At 50.1% G+C, this 26608-nt stretch overlaps 2 protein-coding genes across 2 annotated transcripts in view; one reads left to right on the top strand and one right to left on the bottom strand.

Annotated features, from left to right (window-relative positions):
* LOC142572112 (prostatic acid phosphatase-like) overlaps window positions 1–2690 on the top strand; it is a 46556-nt gene extending 43866 nt beyond the window's left edge. The window contains exon 10 of the mRNA XM_075680981.1: window positions 1270–2690. Within this exon, the coding sequence (XP_075537096.1) occupies window positions 1270–1415 (146 nt within the window). The 3' untranslated portion in view covers window positions 1416–2690. The remainder of the gene's footprint in view (window positions 1–1269) is intronic.
* Window positions 2691–3552: 862 nt separating this feature from the next.
* The window catches only part of LOC142570352 (uncharacterized), a 58052-nt gene continuing 34996 nt past the window's right edge, over window positions 3553–26608 (bottom strand). The window contains exons 2-4 of the mRNA XM_075678740.1: window positions 14608–14980; window positions 9871–9986; window positions 3553–3940 (exon numbers count right to left, since the gene is read on the bottom strand). Of these exons, the coding sequence (XP_075534855.1) occupies window positions 3937–3940; window positions 9871–9986; window positions 14608–14980 (493 nt within the window). The 3' untranslated portion in view covers window positions 3553–3936. The remainder of the gene's footprint in view (window positions 3941–9870; window positions 9987–14607; window positions 14981–26608) is intronic.

Here is a 26608-nt window from a genome sequence, read left to right as displayed (position 1 = left end):
CCCCACTCTTCGATGGAGACAGTTTAGCTCCTAAGCCTACTTCATTACCATTGTGCTTTACTCCTGATGAGTTGCTAAAAGTGATGCTAAAACAGCATTGGGAGCTCGGGACTCTGGAGTGCAACCATGGCATGGATGCAAAATATTAGGCAAAATTGTTTCATTGCACCAAAAATCATAGTTCTAAGTTTTGTTCTAAAGTAAAAAAAGAAAAGAATAGTAATGTTTGAGTCAAGTTTTATAACACCCTTAATAAAACATAGTTCTGCCCGTTTCTGGGATTGCTTGGTGTGGTTTTCATGGTGTCATTGTAAAATTCACTTAACTTGGTTTCGGAGGCACATCGTACATATCTACTTGCATGTTCCAAATCAGCCTAGAGCCCTTAGTTCATGTATCCTTGATAAAATTTGTTGGTATGGCTTTGGCACCTGCAGTTATTATAATATCACTTATTTTGTGCTTGAACTAAAACTAAAAAAAGAAATGCACGTGTTTTTATTTGATAAAATCCAGTAATTTGCACAAATTAGTTACAAAGGTAGGAAGATTAATTCAGGGATGAAAAGGTTAAAGGGGTCCTGAAACATTTTTTGACCGTAGTAAGGAAATGTTGCTGATCAGTTATAGAGGCACCTGTGAACATGTGAGCCAAATATTACTATACTGCATGCAGCAGAGACCTTACAATCTTGTGTCCAAAACGGCGAAAAATTTCTTGCTCTCGCTTCTGCAATGCCGTCATGCAGTGTCATCGATTGCAACTGGACCCACCAACGTTATTGAGTAATTTTGCTGTCGCAAGAGCATTCTCAGCAATACATAATTACCAACATTGAGTTAAATAAATGAAAAATATATGTGTCCGCGGTCTCAAAAAGACAAAAAAATCATTTCATCTTTACACTGTGCATAGCTGCGTCAGCTGTGCATAGTCTCCAAGATTGCAGCAGTGTTCTGCATGGCGTGCCCCATCGCGGCCACCATGGAGTGCCGTGATGAGCCCTTTTGTCACTGCAACACTCCACTGTGTAGCTTCCAGCACACTAGTAGAGATAAAAAGAGAAAGCCAGGTATCGACGGGATAAATCTACTTACAGTTGAAGGATTCAAAAAAATTTTGCGGCATGAGATTCAGGAGACAATGTGCTTTAAAAGTGAGGCCATTCTATGATTACTTCAAAAATCACTTTGGGCCACTTGACAAAGTGCAGCTCTACATGCACAGAAGGTAATGAAGGTTCGATTTTTTTTTTTTTTTTTTTGCAGCATTGGCGTTGGTGATCGGGCAGAGCGCCATACTGGCCATTGTGGTGTTCAGCTGCACCGCCTACTGTCTTTTGCGGAGGCGCAAGACACCAAAGAATGTGGTTGCTTACTCACCGCTTCCCACTGAGTTTACGACGACCAACTGAGCAGATATTGCACAGAGGAAGATAATCAATTGCATGGAAACTTGGTGTGTCTTGCCACGACCACTTGCAGGATGGACATTTAGCGTATTTGGGAGCCACCCTGTACTCTGCCAACGTCCACTAGGTGAATGCACTGAAAAGGTGGGCAGATACAAGCAAAGAGTGCAAGCCCATCAATATGCTAAATCTGTGGCAGGTTTTCCCGCCACTCCCCCATAATTGAATGCATTTCATAGTAGTGGCACCCCTGGGAGCCTGGAGGCAGGTTTAAGTTGTTATCGAGCATTGAATGTTTACGTAAAGGTTACTGTGCCATAGAGGCTGGAAACTATTTGCTTTACCACAAAGATGTGCAAACAAGGTATCTGAACAGAGGAAAACCTCTTATTTAACTGTCCTTAAAAGGAGCTGAGTTCTGCACATATTGTGCATATTTTTCGATGTGACACTTTAATCTAATCAGCACAGTTCTCCTTCATGTCTATTTGTATCAGCCCTGGACCAATAATATGGGCACTCCTGATAATTTCGTTGAAGAATAACTGTGTGGGCTGCCATAAGACATTCCTTAAAGGGGCATTGAGAGTTTTGGCCAGCATTTATGTACAGAATTGTCACATTTTACTGAATGAAATTTAGAAATGAAGTCACGGACTATGGACTATATTTGATACATAGTATCTGAACATTGAGTATTCTTCCTCAGCTGTGGATGTTCTTGCATGGTTGCAGCACTTGAATACTGTGCTAGTTGATGATGTTAGCAATCCTTGCTTGCACTTGCTCTATTATTTGAATGTCTGGCGTATGATCATTAGTGAAATGTTATTGGGTGTACACGGTTTGACGTGCAGCTCTATATCTTTTTTATTCTCGATGCTGGCGCCATGGTCTTGCATTGTGAAAATTATTGTGCGTATTACTTCCATGGTATTGCTCAAACTGAACTTAGTTCTGCTTGCGCAGAGCACTTATAAGTCAACGTAAATTTGCGGCACTGTTGTCTAGGAGTCATATTTGCAGTATTGCTGTCATTGAGTGTGAACCTGCTGTGTTTATTCAGTATACTGTGTGTTATGTGTGTTTATTCAGTATGCTTTTTTAAAGAGACTAAAAAATTTATAGATTCTTAACTTTTTATGTACGCTTGGTACACAGCAAAATCAGCATGGGCATTAAAGGTGTTCCACACTCAACACACAAAACCTAGCTCTTTTCGTTGGTCAATTTGTATCGCTGGATTTTTAGACCTCTATTAAAGTGTTTAAAAAACAATTTTATCAGTCTGACATCATTATGCCATATTTTCTCAATTTTGTGAAACTAGTGCTCTTGGAAAGTTGCATCTGTAGTCTCTCTTGCAAAAACAAAAGGCTCAGTAATTATTTGCAAATGAAGAGAGCCATTTATAATACTGGACAAAAGCAAGCTAGGTTAAATTAGTAGCACCCTATTGTGCTCATTATTGAGATGGTTCGCACTGGTGCACCCATAAGTTTTTTTTCACCAGATGAAGTATTACATGTGCTCCTTCAGACATGGTGAACCCAAATTCACTCTGTGCTGATTATCACCGTAGTCTGTGTTCCGAGCATGTGCAGTGCCACATAGATGCTGTTTCTTGGGTTATCTTTTCTTTAGAGTACTCTCATCTATTTCTAAAACACACCATTATGATGGCATGCTGCATCAAAAAGCAAAGCCTCTCACTGTTTATTTGTTTTGTGCATTTCATTCGTTTTCCTGTGTGGTCTTCAACCAACAGACATGTTTCGGTGCTAGTAACTCTAACTATATACTATCCAGCTTTACAGAGGCAGTTCTTCGTAGTATCGAGTGCATTGTAACTTATGGAAGATGATTGACAACTTGATTTGTCATTCGTCTGGGTCTGACCAGCTCAGCCTCGGTGAAGACAATTTCTGATGACTCGTTGATTAAAACAAATCAACAGCAGCTCTGATGCTCACTGAGTGATTGCACATTGTAACGACAGCTATCTAGCTACTGTATGCAGGCACAGTTCTCTAGTGAACAGCCAGTGGGGTATCGGCCACCTAGAGAACTGGCCACATCCGAGGTAGCTTCATGAACAGCACACTTGTGTATGCATCAGTTGACAACCGCAACACCTCCGATTTTGCCTACCCAAACGTGGCAGCATTCATCTTTTTTTATTATTTCAACATATGAAGGGGGGGGGGGACGTATCTACACATGATTACGAAGGCGTGATAGAGTTTAAACAGAAACCAGAACTAGGTATACAACACATACAACACGCTGAACATGTGCTGTGAGGATGATGTGTGGCAGCACGTCTGAGTGTTGTGCTTAACTGTCTTTTTAATGCATTTGTGACATATCTGTTCGTGCTCAGACTTCACAATATTGCTTTCGTTGTATTCAACTGGGGCCCTCATTATCCTACTAAACGCTCGTTTTCATTGCTTGCCTATTTCGTGCTGATAAAGTTCTTGTACTTTTTTGATAAGTTTTTGTTCCTTCTTTGTGCTTCTCATCATCTGAAAAATAAGAAATGTCGCAGTTTTGCCCAATAGGCAAAGCATCAGTTGCGATAGCAAATTATTAGACAGCTATACGAAGTAAGTGCATTAGCTTTATTGGCCGTATAAACTTCTAAAAAAATTTTCTTACTAACTGAATTAACAAATATAGTGTCACGGGCACACAAGCAAATACGAACACGTGCCACTGGATGACCGCGGACACTCACTATCAAAACGTTGGCGTAAAGAAGAGTGACAGCAGCAGCGAGCAAATTGCCCTTCGTGCTACCTCTCGTTTTAACGCGAACTAAGTGGTGAGAGCCCAGTGCACACAAAGTCATCAGCCCTTGGCATGCTTAGACTCTGTACCCACTGCAGATTGCTTTCAATATGGGGCCAGTGCGGCCACGCTCAGCCGCGCGATACGCAGTCGCCGCTGAAGTAAAACGCTTACATCCCTCCCCCTGATGCCTTACGCGAGATGAGTGCAGCGCGCTTCCTCCCCGCTTTTCTCCCTTGCACGTGTAAGGTCGAGCTACCATCCGTCTCGGCTCATCCTCACACGCTTTCACATGCACACACAGCATTTGGTGTGCAGTCGCGATGTTATCACACTTGGACTATTTACGGAACATTACGGTGACGCCAACGACGAAGGTGGAAATGCATCTGGAGTGTCCATGTAATTCTGTCCTTCCAAAATAAAAACTTTATTATATAATTAGGAAAAGTTAATACAGACATATTTGGACGTAGTCCAATACAAAAATTATTGGCTGCAGAGACTATTATCTGTATATATCCAGGATCACTAGCAAAGGCGGACTGGTTCTGCTACCTGTTGGCAAAAAAAAAAAAAAATATACATGATGCATAGTCGTAACTCTGTGCTCTGTGGCAGGCTGACTCCATGGGAGGAGTTGCTCTACTGACCCTGTAGCATATGCAGGAACTCCTAAGCCGCTCATGTTTGGTGACCTCAGTGAAAGCGAAAAAATGAGGAGCTTTTTACGTCAACCTTCTACTAACGCTAAGCCGCGAAGCATGCCACAAAGCCATTCCTCGTCACATGTTTTCCTTTCTCCAGGCAGCGTCGCATATGTCTACGCTGTTTAGCTGCTGATAGATGGAAAGACCAGTCCATGTCTTTAACGTATCTGTCTCTAAGTCTCTGCAGGCTCACTTTCGTTTTTTCGAAGACCCAGATACGCTAGGTTTACATTCTCTGCAGAGGCAAGGCCGATGGATAAAAAAAAAAAAGAAAAAAATCATCGAGTGACCCTGACAGAGGGCAGATCATAACCTGAACAAAGGCTGTACTTTTGGACAAGCGAGGTAGTCAACGACGCCAAATGTTTTTGAGCCGCTACTCGCGGCTGCGGCGAAATGCTACGACCACGAAATCCAAACCTGGGCCGTCCAGCAGGTCTCGGCGGCTCTTGAAAGACAAAGGCCGAGCGAAACCGACGGAATGTTGCCCCTCAGGGCGACCGACCGCGGGAGTAACACGCGCTGGAGTAGAGACCACCCGCTAAGAAGACTTCAGGGCCCGCGTCTCGGTGCCATTTAGCCATGGTGTTGTTCTGCAGGCGACTAAGTTGTTTCTCTCTCTCTCTCTCTCTATTTAGCGGCACGGACAAATGTAAGCTATCTCAGCTGAGATAGCTAGAGCAGGTGACGAGTGTGTTAGCACGCCGTCTATTCTTTTATCAAAGAAAGAGCTTGAACTTTTGGGCATAGTAGTCGCATGACTGCTTTTCCTCCTTCCCTTCTGTGTGTCTGTTGCAGTGGCGTCCCAGTGAGTATATATATGCTCACCAGCTGCAATAAATAAATGTTGAAAGTTAGCGCTCATCCCGTGTTCCTGCTTCGTCCTTGTGTCATTCTTGCGCTACGTATCCCAGTTTGTAGAATGTACTTGATTGGGAGAGTGGGTCCAACGACGGCTCCACGTTGACGCATTTTTTATTGAAAATCAAGATGGCGCCATCGTCGCCTTCTGAACGCCACGCTAAAACCCCTGCATCTACGCGCCACCGCCGCTTTCTTAAGTAGCGACAAACTTTGTTGTGCGACGCCTTTTCCCCTCACACCAAATCCGGTTCCGGTATTTCCGGTTTAAAAATTTCCGGTTCCGGCGTTTCCGCTTCCTGTAGTTGCGCTACGGGACTTTCTGCTTTGACTGCTGTTAGACGATGGTGAGACGCCCGCGCGTGCTTAGCAGAGCTGTGGCAGTCACCATAAGAAGAATGCAAAGGGGACAAGCTGTTGTATTCCGCTGAAGTAGTAGTTCGCGGTCGCTGTTGTCCAAATGCACGAAAAACGGCAGTGGTCTCCAAGCGCCCAGGCACTACATTCCACTGTACGTTGTCGCTTGTGCCACAACCCGTCGCAGGTTGATGCGAAGCAGCGAACACGAGCAGATCGCTGGTTACAGTAGGCGGTGGTTCTTGGATGGAATCGCATTCGCAGTTTCAACCGCAGCCCGTGCAATTAAAGCCTCTCCAGCGGCGCGAAAGTAAACAACGCTAAAAAACAAAGTGTCACTTCCACTCGGAACAGGAAGCTGCAGTACGTAAATTCCGCTTGACGCCGGAAGCTAAGGGGATGAGTGGGAGAGGGGCGTGGAGGAGGAGGGCAGGTTAAGGGACACTAAAGGTTACTATTAAGTCAACGTGGACTGTTGAAATGCCATCCCAGAAACCTCGAAACGCTTGTTTCGTGCCAAGGTGAGACTTACTTTAAGAGAAAATGCGTGCTGAAGCGTCCGCGTACCTCTAGCGCAGTTCAAATCGCCCGCCCTCCGATCGAGGAGTACTGACATCGTGGTCTCATAGTGACGTTGCGCCATCGGTGAGTATAACGGCGTCCGCAGACGGCGCTACGGATTTTCTGCGCAAAACGCAAACGCGCGGCCAGAAACATAGGCAAGACAGAGCCGACAGCAGTGCGAAAGCGGGAATATGGTGGCTAGCGGGAGGAGAAATGCGCGACCATAAACTGGTGCTTCATTCTATGACGCAAACTTCGACGCTCGTCGCAAATGGACCCTGACAACGACAGATTGGCTTGCGATGCTGGGCTCAACTTCAGCGATTTGAGCACTGACGAACGCGACCTGCTGCTGAGGGCTCGCGCTGCCAGCGTCGTTGCGTACTACGACGGCGGCCTCGACACCGGCTCTCCGGTGCGGGAAAGCAACGAGGGCTTCCCACGACATCACATGGACGTGGCATTCTCGCGGCTTGTTCCAAATGAACGTTTCGCGAGCCAGCAGAACCCTCACAGCACGACGCGATAACGAAACTACTGAAACTCCAAAGCGTGCGCGGCGCAGAGTCGAGCGAAAACGAAACCTTTCTACCACCCATATTACTGAAGGGTAACGACAAAATGTTATTTTTTCTTAGAATCGAATAGACGTAGACAAGTAGCATTTTTTTCTTCTTATAATCGAATGAAATGATATTTTTAATACGAGTAGTTGAGTATTAGTAACACAAATTATGAGGAGTGCTTTCGTCATCGGGCTAGTACCGGAATGTCGCTGGGGGGTCTCAAATCGTGTGATGCATTTACCTCAATTTCTCGGTTACTAAAGCTCTGTTCGCGATTATATTGACGCCTTAGACGTTCTAGAACATTTCTCTACCACTTTAACTTGAGTTTCTGGTAACCTTTAGTGTCCCTTTAACCTGGTCGGCGGAAACGTGTATGGAGGGGCTTTAGGCCACGCCTCCGCGCGCGCCGGAGGCGCCGGCCGGCAGCGTCAGAGCGCGCCGAACAGAAGGCCGCGGTTGAACGTAGCGTAGAAGTTGCGTTCGAGGATGACAGTGCCTGGATTAGCCGGAGCCACGCAGTCAGATGGATCGCGTTTGTAGTTTGCTTTCCTTTTTAAACTTTATGTGCATGTTTCACTGTGTAATGAGATAACGAAATGCAGAGCTCATTTTCCGAAGAAATGGGGATCGTGTACAGTAATGGGATGAGGCACAGTAATAAATGAACTGTGTGGCATAATTAGGGGTTAAAAATTGGTAAACCTTTGTTTTCTTCCTTTCTCAAGGCGGTATATTGAATGCTGACAAAAATTTCCGCGATGCCCTAATAACGGCAGAAATTTGACACTTAAGGAGAATGTAGGTCGCATTATTCGTTGCGTGCAGCACATTATTTTTTTCTGTAGGTTATTTGTGTTTTGAAGATATTTGCGGAATCGCCGTTTTCTTCCCTATTTTTACGCGTCATACGCCCGAGATCGATGTAGTTGGTTTCTAGGCCCCCTGAGTGAATAAAGCGAACCTATTTTTATGCGTCATACGCCTGAGATCGATGCAGTTGGTTTTCTAGGCCCCCTGCGTGAATAAAGCAAAACACATTGTTTATATTTGCTTGAATTTCAGAGCGTTGTCTTTGATGACCGCCCTTCATCTGTTTCATATGAGGCCGTTCTCTTTCGCGTGGGCTGCTCGCGTGTGGGCTGCTCGAAGAGATACTCCGGAAAATACGGCAAAAGATTGTGGTTATCGCATCAGACCGAAGCGCAGGCTTTCCACGCTGTGTAGATATTTCCTGGCTTTCAATGATATGCACATAATGCCTCAATATGTACAATTGCATCAAAGTGCTGCTCACAAATGGAGTCAGTGGCTTCCAAAGGGCCGATTGGTGCGGTGAAGATTAAGCTCCCGCACGCGTTGCCTTCTTCATCTTTAGGGATTCCGAAGAGCGAGAGCTTGACCTGGCCTCTCGATCTACTGTATACAGTTTTGTAACCCACTACACGACAGCAGTCCTTTCATCGAGGTGTGCTCATACTGCGCGTAAACAACGTGCAAATGGCATCGTTTGACGGAATAGAGGAACCTTAATTCATGGCAAAGCAATAATTTTATTGCATTTTTTTTACGCTCATACTATAAAAACGAACAAAAATTGACGAAAAAAAACCACGACGGTGTGTCGAGCAGACGACAGCTCGACGCCGCCGTAACCACCGTCGGTTGGCGCGGTTCCGCCGGGCCGCCGAGGCACCGGATTGGCCGGAACGTCAGAAGAAGGAGAGACTTTAAGAAGGCGACTGCAGTGCCGCCGCAAATTTCAACGTTTTTTGCTTCACTCTCGCCGCTTTACGTGGCCTCCGTTGGACCCACTCCCGCATTCTAGTACACTCTAGTCAGGCGGCGACCCAGCTGCGGAGAGCGCATGCGCCAAGCCGGCGGCGGAGCTCGGCGTGGCGAGTCACGCGATGCGTTGCCAAGGCTACGGTGCAGCTGCGGTCAATTGAAGGTCAAATTGCTGGCGACGGCGAAACTCGGCTCGACGCGGTTAGTAAAGCCATGGTGTACTGGAATGGGGCAGTGTGTCGTCCGTACAGCAAAACAATGTAAGAACCGGGGAGACTACTGCGATGACGCCACCAGTAGAGCGCAGCGATCGACCGGTGTGCTATAGCGCGCGAAATTACCCATGCTGCGGAAAGCATTCTGCATTTATGAACTAAAACGCTCTCAAAACAATTGAAATTAAGATAATTCACAAAAAATAAACATTACAAACTGTTAGGATATAACGGCGTCTAAGCTTGCACGTTTCCAAACACAGATCGTGCAGTGTTCCTGATCGTCTGCTCAGCGTTTCGGTTGCAGAAGACAAACACTCGTCTACTCGTCCGTTCGGTAAGCACTCTTATGTTTTTTTATTATTTCGAAACACACGACGATAAGAAGCCCGGAAGGAGCACCTGCACTTTGCCTGGTGGGTTGCATGGGATTCCTTTCATGTTGCGTCAGCCAGAAAGGTGGTTGCCAGGTTTCACCGAAGAAAACAAACAAACAAATGCGCACGCAGAGATATTTAGAAATGCGGCGCTTACCGTGTGCATAAAGAATGCGCAAACGTGGCAGGAAAAACCACAACAAGCAATCGGCGAGCTCCGTACGTACGTGCATGACTTCCGCGACCACCGTAACTGCCGATCCCGGAGGCCCTGTGTTGCACCGTTTCTTTTTTTATTTTCCTTCTTGCCAGCAATGACCCCAAGCTGCAGCGACAGGTGGCGCTGCAAAAGACAGGCGTGAAATTGAGTGCTTGAAAATCAGGTGTTATGGCATTCAATGAAAACAGTGGACAGGCAGTGGCGATACAGGGCTCGGATAACAAAATATAAATACTTTGGTATATGGATAAACGAAGGCAATAGATATGTGGAAACACAAGAAAAACAATAACCGTGAAGGGGAAGAGAAATGCAGCCATAATGAATCACAGAGAGCCATGGGGATACTATAGGTACGAGGTCCTCCGAGGTATGTGGAAAGGTGTAATGGTTCCAGGACTTACTTCTGGAAATGCGGTTGTTTGCTTTAAATCAGGGGCACAATCAGGACTCGATGGGAACCAAAGGTCAGTGGGTCGCCTCGCATTGGGCGCTCACGGGAAGACTACAAATGAAGCTGTGCAGGGTGATATGGGCTGGACTAGTTTTGAAGTGAGGGAAGCTCGCAGTAAAATTGAGTATGAAGAACGACTGAGGAATATGGAAGAAAGTAAACGGGCTGAGAGAGTGTTGAGGTACCTGTACAGGAAAAACATTGATTCACAGTGGAGGAAGAGAACTAGGAAGAGAGAGAGAGAGTAAAACATCTTTATTAATAATATTTGAATGGCGAGAGCAGTGTGGGAGGAACCCTCAGTCCAGGGTCCCTAAGATGATTCCGGCGATTTTTCGAGCCCGTTGTATCACAGCTCGGAGGTCCTCGGGAGGTCCGTCGCGGAGGGCATCGTCCCATAGCACTTTGTTGAGTAGGGGGTAAAGGAGAGTTGGCAAGCGAGGCAAGAGGTTTGCAGTGCACTCAATCGTGACGTGGAAGATAGTGGGCGAGCTGCCACAGCCAGGGCAACGATCTCCATAACAGTGTGGGTAGAATTTATTGAGAGAGACAAGATTTGGAAAAGTTGCGGTCTGTAACTGGCGTAATGCCACTGCTTCCTCACGCGAGAAGGACGGCGGTGGTGCGGCGTGGGTGCGACGAATGCGTGTATAATGACGAAGTATGTCTTTGTAACGGAGTAAGGGATCCCCCTACTCTGAACTAGTCGCCTCACCACGCCAAGTCGCCCGGAGGGAAATTTCTCGGGCAACCGCATGTGCGCGTTCGTTACCCGGCAGCGAGGTATGACCAGGGGTCCAGAGTAAGTGAATGTGGGGAGGTGTGGTTGGTGTATTTTGCGGGATCTGTTTGAGAATTTGGTGCGCCGCTCTCGGGATGCCATGTCCTGATAGGAACGCCCGGCATGCCTGTTGCGAGTCCGTCAATATATACACTTCCTCAGGAACACAGATGGCGTATCGAATTGTGAGAGCAACACCGAGAATTTCTCCGTAAGCGGCATTTGTTCCGCGCATTGCAGCAGAGTCTCTCATGGATTCGGTGCCATCCAAAACTACCGAGGTATAGCCCTCTTGAGTGCCTGATGTGTCCGTGTATAAAGTATGTGTTTCCGGGATGTTTGCAAGCATGCGGCCAGTATATCGTGCACGGGCTTTGCGCCGCCCTTTGTCATGATCGGGGTGCATATTACGTGGCAATGGATGAATACTTAGTGCTTGGCGTATCGCTGACGACAAGATCGTTAGACGGGTTTCAGACTCAAGGGGTGGGACAGAGTATCCTAGCCTTGTGAGAAGATGGCGGCCAGTAGGAGTGAGTAGGAAGCGCTGGCGATGGCTGACCCAATGTGCCTCTAGCAGCTCGCCTAGTGTGTTATGTGTCCCTAAGTTAAGGAGACGGCGTGTGGAAGTATAGTTCGGGAGGCCATGGGCCAGCTTCGTCGCTTTGCGAATCATCGCGTCTATATATATGCGAAGTTGTTGCGCTTGGGTCAACCGCTGAAATGGGAGATGGTATGTAAGGCGGCTGATCACGCATGCCTCCACCAAGCGCAGCAGGTCCTCTTCTCGAAGGCCCGAGCGCCTGCTGGAGACCCTCCGGATCATGGCCAGAATTTGCTCAATCTGTCTGGATAGAAGGGAAACAGTGTAGTTTGACCTGCCATCCGCTTGGACGTGTAGGCCGAGGATACGAGCACGATTAACCTGTGGTATCGGTGTGCCATCCACGTGCACAGTGATAGGGGGAGTAGAGGAACGGCTCCGGGGGCGAATGATTATGAGCTCCGACTTTTCCGGAGCACATCTTAAGCCGCATTTTCTCGCGTACTCGGAAACTGTATCGACTGCTTGCTGCAGTCGGTCCTGGATGGCTCCGTCGGAACCCCGTGTCGACCAGATAGTAATGTCGTCCGCATATATAGCGTGGGCGACATCAGGGATCTGGTCTAGTAGCCGGGGGAGCCCTGCGAGCGCGATATTGAATAGAGTAGGGGAAAGAACTGAGCCCTGGGGTGTCCCACGTCCTACAAGGCGAATCGTACCGGATCGATGCGATCCCATTCCTACGGTGGCTGTGCGATCTCGAAGAAATGCGCGGATATAGTTGTACATACGAATTCCACAGTGTAAATGTGCAACATTGCGAAGGATGAGGTCATGTTCAACATTGTCGAATGCCCCTTTTAGGTCTAAGGCGATGAGTGCTCTCGTTTGGGCGGACGACGGAGGTCCTATGACTTCCTCCCGCAATTGTAAAAGCACATCTTTGGCAGACAGATGAGCCCGATATACGAATTGAGAGTTAGAAAAGAATGAATTTTCTTCGAGGGAGAGCTGCAGACGCCGCAAGAGTACATGCTCCATGAGCTTACCAATGCAGGATGTTAGGGAGATGGGTCGTATAAGTTTTCAACCTTAACAGGCTTGCCCGGTTTGGGGATCAGTGTGATGTCGGCGTGTCGCCATGCTTAGGGAAGCATGCCTTTGCGCCAGCAATCATTGAAGATGTGGGTGAGGTGTTTAATATCCGCGTCCCTGAGGTTACGAAGGCTGGCGAATCGGATGTGGTCGGCTCCCGGTGCCGTGTTGCGACGTAGGTCTTGTAGGACCACCCGCAACTCCTCAGATGTGATGATCTGCATCGAGCAATTCGGTCGCCTCGCCTACATAAGGATAGTCAGGGTACTGCGGCGACGGGCCTGTGGGTATGTAATGCTTCTCTAGCTCTCTGAGGAGTGTCGAGACATCGTCCCTGTACTCGTGCATTAGGATGTACAGCTGTTGAAATGTTTTTCCCTTCATTGTGGCGAGATCTGTGAGTGAGCGAAGAATCGACCACGTTTTTGCTGTGCTCAATGTGCCTGAGAGATGATCGCAAAATCCTCGCTAGTTATTCCTCGTAAGGATCTCTGCATACTCCTGAGATTCCCGTGTAATTTGATCTATACGTTTCCTAAGTTTGCGGTTGAGGCGTTGTCGTTTCCATGGTCGCGTCAACCCTCTGCGGGCGTTCCAAAGATGAAGTAAATGCGGGTCTATGTCTGGTGTCTCGGTTGTGGTGCGCAGTGTGCTCTTGGTGGCCTCTAGATCTTGTGCGAGAGAGTCAAGCCAGCGTTCGTACCCTTGGCGCTCAGGTGGGTCCCGCGACGTTTCCTGAATTTCGCCCAATCCGTTATACGCACATTTCGCTCGGGCCTGCGCGCACCCCGTAATGACAAGGTAGTCGCCACAATGTAGTGGTCACTACCAAGGTGCTCCTCTAAAGGCCCGTGCGCAACGACTGGGCCAGTATTGCGCACGAAGGTAAGGTCAGGGCAGGTGTCACGAGATATGCTGTTGCCCATCCGAGTGGGGTGCTCTGGGTCGGTAAGCAGTGTGTATCTCATGTTACAGATGGCATTCCATAAGCGGGTCCCTTTAGCCTGCGATTTAACGTAACCCCATGCAGTATGCGGAGCGTTAAAGTCGCCGGCCACCTCACAAACCCGTCCAAACCTACCAAATTCTGTTAGTAGGTGCTGAAAACAGTGCGTTCGCGAACGGGGGGAACTGTATGCATTGAGTATAAACAGACTCTCGTTGCGTTTACCTAGCGTAATTATTTCCAATATTTGGTGAGGAATATCAATGTTAGTGGTATGCATGCGACATGTAACATGTTTCGAAACTAAGGCTCCCACAAGAGGAGAGACACCCGAGAGCGTGCTGTAGCCGGATAAAGAAGGGGTGCAATTGACTTCCTGTAAGAGGATGACATCGGGAGGGTTCGTGGATGTGGCGATATACTGCTGTAGGGAACCTCGTTTTTGGCGGAATCCCCTACATTTCCACTGCCACACCACTCCGCGTTACGCGGCGCCATCATCATCGCGAGAGGAAGCAGGCGGTCGTGCATAGGGATGCGGGCACTGGGTGCCCACATTTGAAGGTTGCGGCCGAGAGCCTTGGTCGGAAAGCGCGCTTTCGTTGTTACCGCTAAGCTCAGGAACTTGCATGCGTGCGGAAGTGCACTCTATACATGATTTCACTTGCTCAGTAATCCCTATTTGAAGGGCCTCCATTTGGCGTTCTATCCTGTCCAGAGCCGCCTGCATAATATAGTGCTCATGTCTGCCACCAGCGCGTCCATTTGTTCTTGCAGGCGCTCACAGCGCGCCTCCATGTCACGACATAGGCGGGCTATTTCTATTAGAGGATCGGGATTTGGTAACGAATTGGTAAAAGGGGAAGGGGTAGGGAGAGATTTACGGGGCGGAGCGAGCTGTGGGGGACCCTCCACCCGACCTACCTCCCGAGGCGCCTCCATTGCTGTTTTCTTCTCCGGGGTCCGCTGCATCCCTGAAGGGACCAGGGTCACCTTGGCTGGGGCGTTGGTCTGCAGGGCCTTCTTGTAGGGTTGTTGGGAAGATGGGGAAGGAGGGCGCTTCTCTGGGAGGCGCACCGATGCCTCGCGGGATCGGGACCGAGACTTGGAGCGGGTCCGGAACTTGCGACGGGATCTCGAACGGGTCTCCGACCGGACTTTTCTGGTCTCCTTCGTTGGGGCGTGCGACGTTCGGGTCTCCGCCGTGTCTGTAGTAGTGGTCGGGTCGCTGGAGGGTTGGAGTTCACGCTGCTCTTTCTCGAGAGCTTTCCGCACCCACGCTTTCTTCAGTGTCTGCCTAGCACGCCGCGGGCAGTTTGGATTGTTTGGATCGCACCGCTGGTACGATCTGTTGGGAACTCGGCGCTGACGCCCGTGGTTGTACCTGGGTCGCAAGCCCCAAGGGTAGCGTTGGCCTGGCGGCCTGGGGTACAACTGGAAGCATCCGAAGGTCCCGGCAAAGCATGAGTCGACTGGTAACAACGAAACAACTTGTTTATTTTAACATCGCAAAGAGTTGGCAGTCAGGTTTGACCGAAGTAGAGAGACGGGAGAGCACTTTACTCAACAGAAGAAATCGGAGCCCTCCTTTTGGCGTCCGGGGGCAGCTGTTTTTATACTCTCGCAGTTGAGGGCAAGAAGGAACCCCTCAAAAGACGAGCACGTGAATGTACAATGGGCTAATGGTGACGCACACTGTCGTAGCGCGGCCGTAGCACCATGTCGAGCACGATCTCGTAGCACCCTGTCGTAGCGCTGCCGTAGCACCATGTCGAGCACGATCTCGTAGCACCCTGTTGTAGCGCTGCCGGTCGGGCACAATGACTGTAATGAGAGGATGATCCCTGCTTTCGCATCGCCTGGTTCGGGCACAATGACTGGAATGAGAGGGTGATCCTTTGCGGTCGCATCGCCGCAGTCGCGCCTGGAAACACCTGGCGATGAGCGTTGCGGCGACGACGATCGGGCCAAAATGTCTGCCGCCCCGCCGCAGTCGCGCCGGCAAAACCACGTGTCGCAGGCGAAACGCAACAGACCGCCCCGCCGGGGGAAGGAGATCCCGATGGACAGGGGACTGCATCCGCTGTCCGGAGGGATGTCGCTCGATGATGCTCATAACCGAAGTCGGGCGTCCCTCGACGTTTCTTGAGCGCAGCGCACAGAGAAGGCCTCGTTCTCTCGTTCAGGTTCGCACGGGACACTGCAAAGTGACTTCGGGAGAGTTCACATTTTTGTTCTCGTTCCCGGCAAGCGTTAGAACTACGCTGAAACTCAACCGCTCAGTCAGCAAGCACGGCACAACCCTCACTAAGCCCTGCCAGGCTCTTTCCCCTTTTTATACCACTGCCTAGTTCCTTACAGTAGTCTAGCATCACTCAGAACGCGTCCACAAATTGAAAAATTGCACTAGAAAGCATATCATCACTTTGAAACACTAAACAAAAGCAATATGTTAAAAAAAAATCCTGCCTCAGGAAGAAAAACATCAGTAACAAACAATTTTGAGGCTGATTCCTACGTTAGGGGCTTCGACTTAAGCCATCGGCGTTACCGTTGAGACTCCCCTTTTTGTAACGCACCTCAAAGGAATATTGTTGTAAAGCGAGGCTCCAGCGCAGGAGGCGGCCATTTTTGGGAGAGATGGTCTGCAGCCATTGGAGAGGGCAGTGATCCGTCTCAATGATAAACCTCGAGCCGGCTAGATAGCATGACAATTTCTGAACGGCCCACACGAGACACGCACACTCTTTCTCGGTGGCGCTATACGCCTGCTCACGACTGGACAGCTTACGACTAGCATACAGGACGGGGTGTTCTACTTCTCCATTTTCCCGTTGGCACAGTACAACGCCCATGCCTCGCTCACTAGCATCGCACTGAACAACGAACCCTTTTGTATAGTCTGGCGATCGTAGCACAGGCTGGTTTGTTAGGGCACTCTTTAGGGCGCTAAACGCTCTTTCCTTTGTCTCGTCCCAGACGACTGTTTGGGGCTCTGTTTTTCTTAGAGCATCCGTCAGGGGAGCCGCGATATCAGAGTACCTAGGGATGTACCTCTGATAGTAGCCGGCGACACCCAAGAACGACCGAATATCGGTCTTGGTGCGCGGTTGCGGAAAGTCTCGCACAGCGGCCACTTTTATTTCAGAGGGGCGGCGACGACCCTGACCAATCACGTGACCGAGGTAGACAACCTCGGCCTGTGCTAACTGGCACTTAGGAGCCTTTACTGTCAAGCCCGCTTCGCGCAGGCGGGTTAGCACTGCCCGCAAGTGTGCCATATGCTCAGACCAGGATGCGGAGAATATCGCTACGTCGTCTAGATACGGTAAAGCGAATTCTTGCTGTCCCCGCAACACTTTATCCATGAGACTTGAAAAACAGTATGGCGCGTTCTTCAAACCAAAACTCAACACTTTAGGACGGAATGTTCCCATTGGTGAAATGAACGCCGCATACCTACTAGCCTCTTCTGTAAGTGGAACCTGCCAATAACCCCTGACAAGATCTAGGGTGGAAATAAACTGAGCGCTACTAACTTTCTCAAGGCGCTCCTCGATGTTAGGGATCGGATAAATTTGATCCTTAGTGATGGAATTAAGCCTGCGGTAGTCGACGCAAGGACGAGGTTCCTTGCCCGGTACCTCAACTAAAATCAAAGGGGAGGTATAATCACTCTCACCTGCCTCAATAACACCGAGCTGTAGCATTTTCTTTACCTCAGGCTCCATAATATCGCTCTGGCGGGGTGACACCCGATACGCCTTGGATCGTACTGGCTCTGTGGAGGTAAGTTCTATATCATGAGTAAGTACAGAAGTCCTACCAGGCCTCTCAGAGAACAGACCTTGAAACTCTTGTAATAGCTGGTGTAGTTCGGTTTTCTGCTCGGGCGACAGCGGTGCTTTACTGATAAGGTCACTAATGACTTGACCGGTGTCTTCCCTGTTCGTCACTGAGCCTAGTCCCGGAAGCTCGACCGGAAGCTCTTCAGGAACGTTTACCATCATGCACACCACTGCTTCCCTTTGTCTATAAGGTTTGAGCAGATTACAGTGGTAAACTTGCTGTGCTTTCCGCTTTCCTGGCAGACTTACCACGTAGTTAACGTCCGACAGTTTCTGAACAATTCGCGCTGGGCCCTCCCACTGCACGTCTAGTTTGTTGTTTAGCGATGTGCGCAATATCATGACCTCATCGCCAACCTCAAAACGACGGGCCCTGGCTGTCCGATCATAATAAACCTTGGCCCTCTGCTGGGCCTTTGTCATTGCTTCACCTGACAACTCCTGTGCCCTTCTTAAGCGTTCGAGGAGCTTAAGTACGTACTCCACCACGACTGGGTCGTCGCCCCTATCTTCCCATGATTCTCGAAGCATGCGAAGCGGAGATCGAAGCGAGCGACCGTACACCAGTTCAGCTGGCGAAAACCCCGTAGCTGCATGCGGCGCGGTCCTTAAAGCAAACATCACCCCAGGCAGACACAGCTCCCAGTCAGTTCGATGTTCAAAACACAACGCTCTCAACACGCGCTTCATGACGGAGTGGAGCTTCTCAACGGAATTCGACTGTGGGTGGTACACTGAGCTGTGTAACAGCTTTACCCCACACCTTTCGAGAAAAGTTGTCGTCAAAGCGCTAGTAAACACTGTGCCCTGATCTGATTGGATTTCCACAGGGAAACCAACTCGCGCAAATATGGACAGTAGTGCATTAACTATCTCAACTGAGCTGAGTTCTTTAAGCGGCACTGCTTCAGGGAACTTTGTCGCTGGGCAGATCACAGTCAAAATGTGTCTGTACCCCGTGGCTGTTACCGGCAGAGGTCCCACAGTATCAATAACGAGCCGTCTAAAAGGCTCCGTAATGATAGGTACCAATTTCAACGGCGCCCTCGATTTGTCCCCTGGTTTGCCCACCCGCTGACAAGTGTCACATGTCCTGTTTGGATCGGACTGCTCGTACGATCTGTTGGGAACTCGGCGCTGACGCCCGTGGTTGTACCTGGGTCGCAAGCCCCAAGGGTAGCGTTGGCCTGGCGGCCTGGGGTACAACTGGAAGCATCCGAAGGTCCCGGCAAAGCAAGAGTCGACTGGTAACAACGAAACAACTTGTTTATTTTAACATCGCAAAGAGTTGGCGGTCAGGTTTGACCGAAGTAGAGAGACGGGAGAGCACTTCACTCAACAGAAGAAATCGGAGCCCTCCTTTTGGCGTCCGGGGGCAGCTGTTTTTATACTCTCGCAGTTGAGGGCAAGAAGGAACCCCTCAAAAGACGAGCACGTGAATGTACAATGGGCTAATGGTGACGCACACTGTCGTAGCGATGCCGTAGCACCATGTCGAGCACGATCTCGTAGCACCCTGTCGTGGCGCTGCCGGTCGGACACAATGACTGTAATGAGAGGCTGGTCCCTGCTTTGGCATCGCCTGTTTCGGGCATAATGACTGGAACGAGATCCCTGCTTTGGCATCGCCTGTTTCGGGCACAATGACTGGAATGAGATCCCTGCTTTGGCATCGCCTGTTTCGGGCACAATGACTGGAATGCGAGGATGATCCCTAGGCGGTCGCATCGCCGCAGTCGCGCCTGGAAACACCTGGCGATGAGTGTTGCGGCGACGACGATCGGGCCAAAATGTCTGCCGCCCCGCCGCAGTCGCGCCGGCAAAACCACGTGTCGCAGGCGAAACGCAACAGACCGCCCCGCCGGGGGAAGGAGATCCCGATGGACAGGGGACTGCATCCGCTGTCCGGAGGGATGTCGCTCGATGATGCTCATAACCGAAGTCGGGCGTCCCTCGACGTTTCTTGAGCGCAGCGCACAGAGAAGGCCTCGTTCTCTTGTTCAGGTTCGCACGGGACACTGCAAAGTGACTTCGGGAGGGTTCACATTTTTGTTCTCGTTCCCGGCAAGCGTTAGAACCACGCTGAAACTCAACCGCTCAGTCAGCAAGCACGGCACAACCCTCACTAAGCCCTGCCAGGCTCTTTCCCCTTGTTATACCACTGCCTAGTTCCTTACAGTAGTCTAGCATCACTCAGAACGCGTCCACAAATTGAAAAATTGCACTAGAAAGCATATCATCACTTTGAAACACTAAACAAAAGCAATATGTTAAAAAAAAATCCTGCCTCAGGAAGAAAAACATCAGTAACAAACAATTTTGAGGCTGATTCCTACGTTAGGGGCTTCGACTTAAGCCATCGGCGTTACCGTTGAGACTCCCCTTTTTGTAACGCACCTCAAAGGAATATTGTTGTAAAGCGAGGCTCCAGCGCAGGAGGCGGCCATTTTTGGGAGAGATGGTCTGCAGCCATTGGAGAGGGCAGTGATCCGTCTCAATGATAAACCTCGAGCCGGCTAGATAGCATGACAATTTCTGAACGGCCCACACGAGACATGCACACTCTTTCTCGGTGGCGCTATACGCCTGCTCACGACTGGTCAGCTTACGACTAGCATACAGGACGGGGTGTTCTACTTCTCCATTTTCCCGTTGGCACAGTACAACGCCCATGCCTCGCTCACTAGCATCGCACTGAACAATGAACCCTGTTGTATAGTCTGGCGATCGTAGCACAGGCTGGCTTGTTAGGGCACTCTTTAGGGCGCTAAAAGCTCTTTCCTTTGTCTCGTCCCAGACGACTGTTTGAGGCTCTGTTTTTCTTAGAGCATCCGTCAGGGGAGCCGCGATATCAGAGTACCTAGGGATGTACCTCTGATAGTAGCCGGCGACACCCAAGAACGACCGAATATCGGTCTTGGTGCGCGGTTGCGGAAAGTCTCGCACAGCGGCCACTTTTATTTCAGAGGGGCGGCGACGACCCTGACCAATCACGTGACCGAGGTAGACAACCTCGGCCTGTGCTAACTGGCACTTAGGAGCCTTGACTGTCAAGCCCGCTTCGCGCAGGCGGGTTAGCACTGCCCGCAAGTGTGTCATATGCTCAGACCAGGATGCGGAGAATATCGCTACGTCGTCTAGATACGGTAAAGCGAATTCTTGCTGTCCCCGCAACACTTTATCCATGAGACTTGAAAAACAGTATGGCGCGTTCTTCAAACCAAAACTCAACACTTTAGGACGGAATGTTCCCATTGGTGAAATGAACGCCGCATACCTACTAGCCTCTTCTGTAAGTGGAACCTGCCAATAACCCCTGACAAGATCTAGGGTGGAAATAAACTGAGCGCTACTAACTTTCTCAAGGCGCTCCTCGATGTTAGGGATCGGATAAATTTGATCCTTAGTGATGGAATTAAGCCTGCGGTAGTCGACGCAAGGACGAGGTTCCTTGCCCGGTACCTCAACTAAAATCAAAGGGGAGGTATAATCACTCTCACCTGCCTCAATAACACCGAGCTGTAGCATTTTCTTTACCTCAGCCTCCATAATATCGCTCTGGCGGGGTGACACCCGATACGCCTTGGATCGTACTGGCTCTGGGGAGGTAAGTTCTATATCATGAGTAAGTACAGAAGTCCTACCAGGCCTCTCAGAGAACAGACCTTGAAACTCTCGTAATAGCTGGTGTAGTTCGGTTTTCTGCTCAGGCGACAGCGGTGCTTTACTGATAAGGTCACTAATGACTTGACCGGTGTCTTCCCTGTTCGTCACTGAGCCTAGTCCCGGAAGCTCGACCGGAAGCTCTTCAGGAACGTTTACCATCATGCACACCACTGCTTCCCTTTGTCTATAAGGTTTGAGCAGATTACAGTGGTAAACTTGCTGTGCTTTCCGCTTTCCTGGCAGACTTACCACGTAGTTAACGTCCGACAGTTTCTGAACAATTCGCGCTGGGCCCTCCCACTGCACGTCTAGTTTGTTGTTTAGCGATGTGCGCAATATCATGACCTCATCGCCAACCTCAAAACGACGGGCACTGGCTGTCCGATCATAATAAACCTTGGCCCTCTGCTGGGCCTTTGTCATTGCTTCACCTGACAACTCCTGTGCCCTTCTTAAGCGTTCGAGGAGCTTAAGCACGTACTCCACCACGACTGGGTCGTCGCCCCTACCTTCCCATGATTCTCGAAGCATGCGAAGCGGAGATCGAAGCGAGCGACCGTACACCAGTTCAGCTGGCGAAAACCCCGTAGCCGCATGCGGCGCGGTCCTTAAAGCAAACATCACCCCAGGCAGACACAGCTCCCAGTCAGTTCGATGTTCAAAACACAACGCTCTCAACACGCGCTTCATGACGGAGTGGAGCTTCTCAACGGAATTCGACTGTGGGTGGTACACTGAGCTGTGTAACAGCTTTACCCCACACCTTTCGAGAAAAGTTGTCGTCAAAGCGCTAGTAAACACTGTGCCCTGATCTGATTGGATTTCTGCAGGAAAACCAACTCGCGCAAATATGGACAGTAGTGCATTAACTATCTCAACTGAGCTGAGTTCTTTAAGCGGCACTGCTTCAGGGAACTTTGTCGCTGGGCAGATCACAGTCAAAATGTGTCTGTACCCCGTGGCTGTTACCGGCAGAGGTCCCACAGTATCAATAACGAGCCGTCTAAAAGGCTCCGTAATGATAGGTACCAATTTCAACGGCGCCCTCGATTTGTCCCCTGGTTTGCCCACCCGCTGACAAGTGTCACATGTCCTCACGAAATGGTCTGCGTCCCGAAAACACCCTGGCCAATAGTACTCTTGCAAGAGACGGTCCTTAGTTTTCTTAACTCCTAGGTGTCCGGACCACGAACCCCCATGCGACAAGCGCAACAGATCCTGGCGATAGCATTGAGGCACGATCAGCTGATCGAACTCCACTCCTCTTCGGTCTAGATACTTCCGGTACAGGACTCCACCTCTTTCCACAAAACGCGCAGTTTTCCTGGTGATACCTTCTTTGACATTGCAGCGCACGTTTTCCAGGCTGCCATCCTTTTTTTGCTCGGCTATCAAAGCCGACCGGCTGACTTTTAGCAACCTATCAAGTCCGTCTGACGTAGGCGCGATGAGCAAATCAGTAGATAGCTCTTCTAACTTTCCCGAATCGGGATTTTCCTCTCCAGTATCTGGCGCCTTCAACGCTACAGACTCAATTTTATTCAGTTCGGGCGTGCTCTGAATATCAGCTTGCTGCGCCTCTGACCCTTTTTCGTTGTTTGATAACGTCGGCCCCGCAACTACCGCCTTTGCAGCGAGCTCCCGAACCTTCGATCTGGTTAAGGCCTGAACACTAGCTTCACCAAACAAAAGCCCCTTCTCGCGCAGGAGGTGATCGGACCTGTTTGAAAATAGGTACGGGTACTGGGGTGGCAGCATAGATGACACTGCCGCCTCTGTCTCAAGCGCTCCGAAAGGTCCTTCAATAAGCACCTTTGCTACTGGCAGACACACGCTATGAGCTTCCACGGCTTGCTTGATCCACGCGCACTCGCCCGTGAACATATGGGGTTCTACGTAAGACGGGTGAACTACATCCATCGTTGCTGCGGAATCGCGAAGCACTCGGCACTCTTTCCCGTTCACGAGGAGGTCTCGCATGTAAGGCTCGAGAAGCTTCATGTTCTCGTCAGTGCTGCCTATTGAAAAAAACACAACTTTTGGTGTTGTTTCCGGACACTGCGCCGAAAAGTGACCCGGCTTCTGGCACGTATAACACAAGCGCGCTCGCCTCATCTCGAACCGCTTTCTGCGTTTGGCTGCCGCCGTCTCTTTACGTTTGGTCGGACTGCTTTCACTCGCATCCTCACTACGCGTGTCCCCCTTTGCTCTTATGGGTGTGAACTTCGGCCTCTCAAACTTTGAGCCAAATTCACCCTTTTGACCGTCCTTAGCTCCGCGAGCCCGACGCGTCACAAACTCCTCGGCTAGCTCAGCGGCTTTAGCCACCGTACAAACGTCTGGCCTATCCAAGACCCAGTATCGCACGTTCTCCGGTAACCGACTATAAAACTGTTCTAGCCCGAAGCACTGCAGAACTTTATCGTGGTCACCAAACGCTTTCTCTTCTTTGAGCCACTCCTGCATGTTCGACATAAGCCTATACGCAAACTCTGTATATGACTCACTTTTGCCTTTCTCATTTTCCCGAAACTTCCGACGGAACGCCTCCGCAGACAGCCGGTACTTTTTTAGCAGACTCGATTTTACTTTGTCGAAATCCTCTGCTTCCTCTCTATCCAAGCGAGCGACTACGTCGGCCGCCTCGCCGGGTAACAAAGTGAGCAAGCGCTGTGGCCACGTTTCCCGAGAGAACCCCTGCTTCTCGCACGTTCGCTCAAAGTTAACCAGGAACAAACCAATGTCCTCTCCAAGCTTAAACGGCCGCATCAGGTCAGTCATTTTGAACAATACGCGTTCTCCTGCACCGTGTGCCTGACTTCCATTACGAGCGCGTTCCATCTCTACCTCAAGACGCTTCATTTCCAAAGCGTGTTGACGGTCACGCTCTTGTTGCTCTCGCTCTTTCTGTTCTTTACGTTCACGCTCTTCTTTTTCTTTCTGTTCTTTACGTTCACGCTCTTCTTTTTCTTTCTGTTCTTTAAGTTCGCGCTCTTCTTTTTCTTTTTGCTCTTTAAGTTCGCGCTCCTGTCTTTTTGCAGTCTCTCTCTCTTCAATGGTCTCAAGGCATTCCGACAGCTCGTCATCCTCAGCCTCTAACTCAAGAATAGCCTTTATCAGTTCCGGTTTTCTTAGTTTGTCTGAGACATCCAGACCCAACTCTCTTGCAAGCTCCAACAATTTCGGTTTGCGCAACGACTTCAAATCCATGGCTGCTCTGAATGCTGCTTTCTCTACTGCTTACTATTGTCTTGCCGCAACTAACCCGGCAGCAACGACAACCACAATTACCAGCTCTGTTTCTAACACTAACAAAAGCCTGGCAAAGCTCAGAAGAAGAAAGTCCCGCACTCACCAAACCTCGCAGGCAGGAATTCCGCGCAGTCGTTCCGCTGCAGGCAACCAGTCGTCACACAGGGCTCGTTGCACTGCTCCCGGATCGTCGTTGAGCTGCTCAGCATACAGTCAACTGCATCTCTTTGCTGCTGGCCTCCGTTGTCGCGATCTCACCGCTGGCAGACAGTTGTTTGAAGTCGGAGGCGATCTCACCGCTGCCAACCAGATGTTTGGGATCGCCCCGCTGGTACGATCTGTTGGGAACTCGGCGCTGACGCCCGTGGTTGTACCTGGGTCGCAAGCCCCAAGGGTAGCGTTGGCCTGGCGGCCTGGGGTACAACTGGAAGCATCCGAAGGTCCCGGCAAAGCAAGAGTCGACTGGTAACAACGAAACAACTTGTTTATTTTAACATCGCAAAGAGTTGGCGGTCAGGTTTGACCGAAGTAGAGAGACGGGAGAGCACTTCACTCAACAGAAGAAATCGGAGCCCTCCTTTTGGCGTCCGGGGGCAGCTGTTTTTATACTCTCGCAGTTGAGGGCAAGAAGGAACCCCTCAAAAGACGAGCACGTGAATGTACAATGGGCTAATGGTGACGCACACTGTCGTAGCGATGCCGTAGCACCATGTCGAGCACGATCTCGTAGCACCCTGTCGTGGCGCTGCCGGTCGGACACAATGACTGTAATGAGAGGCTGGTCCCTGCTTTGGCATCGCCTGTTTCGGGCATAATGACTGGAACGAGATCCCTGCTTTGGCATCGCCTGTTTCGGGCACAATGACTGGAATGAGATCCCTGCTTTGGCATCGCCTGTTTCGGGCACAATGACTGGAATGCGAGGATGATCCCTAGGCGGTCGCATCGCCGCAGTCGCGCCTGGAAACACCTGGCGATGAGTGTTGCGGCGACGACGATCGGGCCAAAATGTCTGCCGCCCCGCCGCAGTCGCGCCGGCAAAACCACGTGTCGCAGGCGAAACGCAACAGTCCTCACGAAATGGTCTGCGTCCCGAAAACACCCTGGCCAATAGTACTCTTGCAAGAGACGGTCCTTAGTTTTCTTAACTCCAAGGTGTCCGGACCACGAACCCCCGTGTGACAAGCGCAACAGATCCTGACGATAGCATTGAGGCACGATCAGCTGATCGAACTCCACTCCTCTGCGGTCTAGATACTTCCGGTACAGGACTCCACCTCTTTCCACAAAACGCGCAGTTTTCCTGGCGATACCTTCTTTGACATTGCAGCGCACGTTTTCCAGGCTGCCATCCTTTTTTTGCTCGGCTATCAAAGCCGTCCGGCTGACTTTTAGCAACCTATCAAGTCCGTCTGACGTAGGCGCGATGAGCAAATCAGTAGATAGCTCTTCTAACTTTCCCGCGTCGGGCGTTTCCTCTCCAGTATCTGGCGCCTTTAACGTTACAGACTCAAGTTTATTCAGTTCGGGCGTGCTCGGAATATCAGCTTGCTGCGCCTCTGACCCTTTTTCGTTGTTTGATAACGTCGGCCCCGCAACTACCGCCTTTGCAGCGAGCTCCCGAACCTTCGACCTGGTTAAGGCCTGAACACTAGCTTCACCAAACAAAAGCCCCTTCTCGCGCAGGAGGTGATCGGACCTGTTTGAAAATAGGTATGGGTACTGAGGTGGCAGCATAGATGACACTGCCGCCTCTGTCTCAAGCGCTCCGAAAGGTCCTTCAATAAGCACCTTTGCTACTGGCAGACACACGCTATGAGCTTCCACGGCTTGCTTGATCCACGCGCACTCGCCCGTGAACATATGGGGTTCTACGTAAGACGGGTGAACTACATCCATCGTAGCTGCGGAATCGCGAAGCACTCGGCACTCTTTCCCGTTCACGAGGAGGTCTCGCATGTAAGGCTCGAGAAGCTTCATGTTCTCGTCAGTGCTGCCTATTGAAAAAAACACAACTTTTGGTGTTGTTTCCGGACACTGCGCCGAAAAGTGACCCGGCTTCTGGCACGTATAACACACGCGCGCTCGCCTCATCTCGAACCGCTTTCTGCGTTTGGCTGCCGCCGTCTCTTTACGTTTGGTCGGACTGCTTTCACTCG

This window comes from Dermacentor variabilis, chromosome 2 (assembly GCF_050947875.1).
Source record: "Dermacentor variabilis isolate Ectoservices chromosome 2, ASM5094787v1, whole genome shotgun sequence".
Lineage (NCBI taxonomy): Eukaryota > Metazoa > Arthropoda > Arachnida > Ixodida > Ixodidae > Dermacentor > Dermacentor variabilis.
Note: the sequence above shows the minus strand (reverse complement) of the source record. Positions and strands in the feature narration are given on the sequence as shown.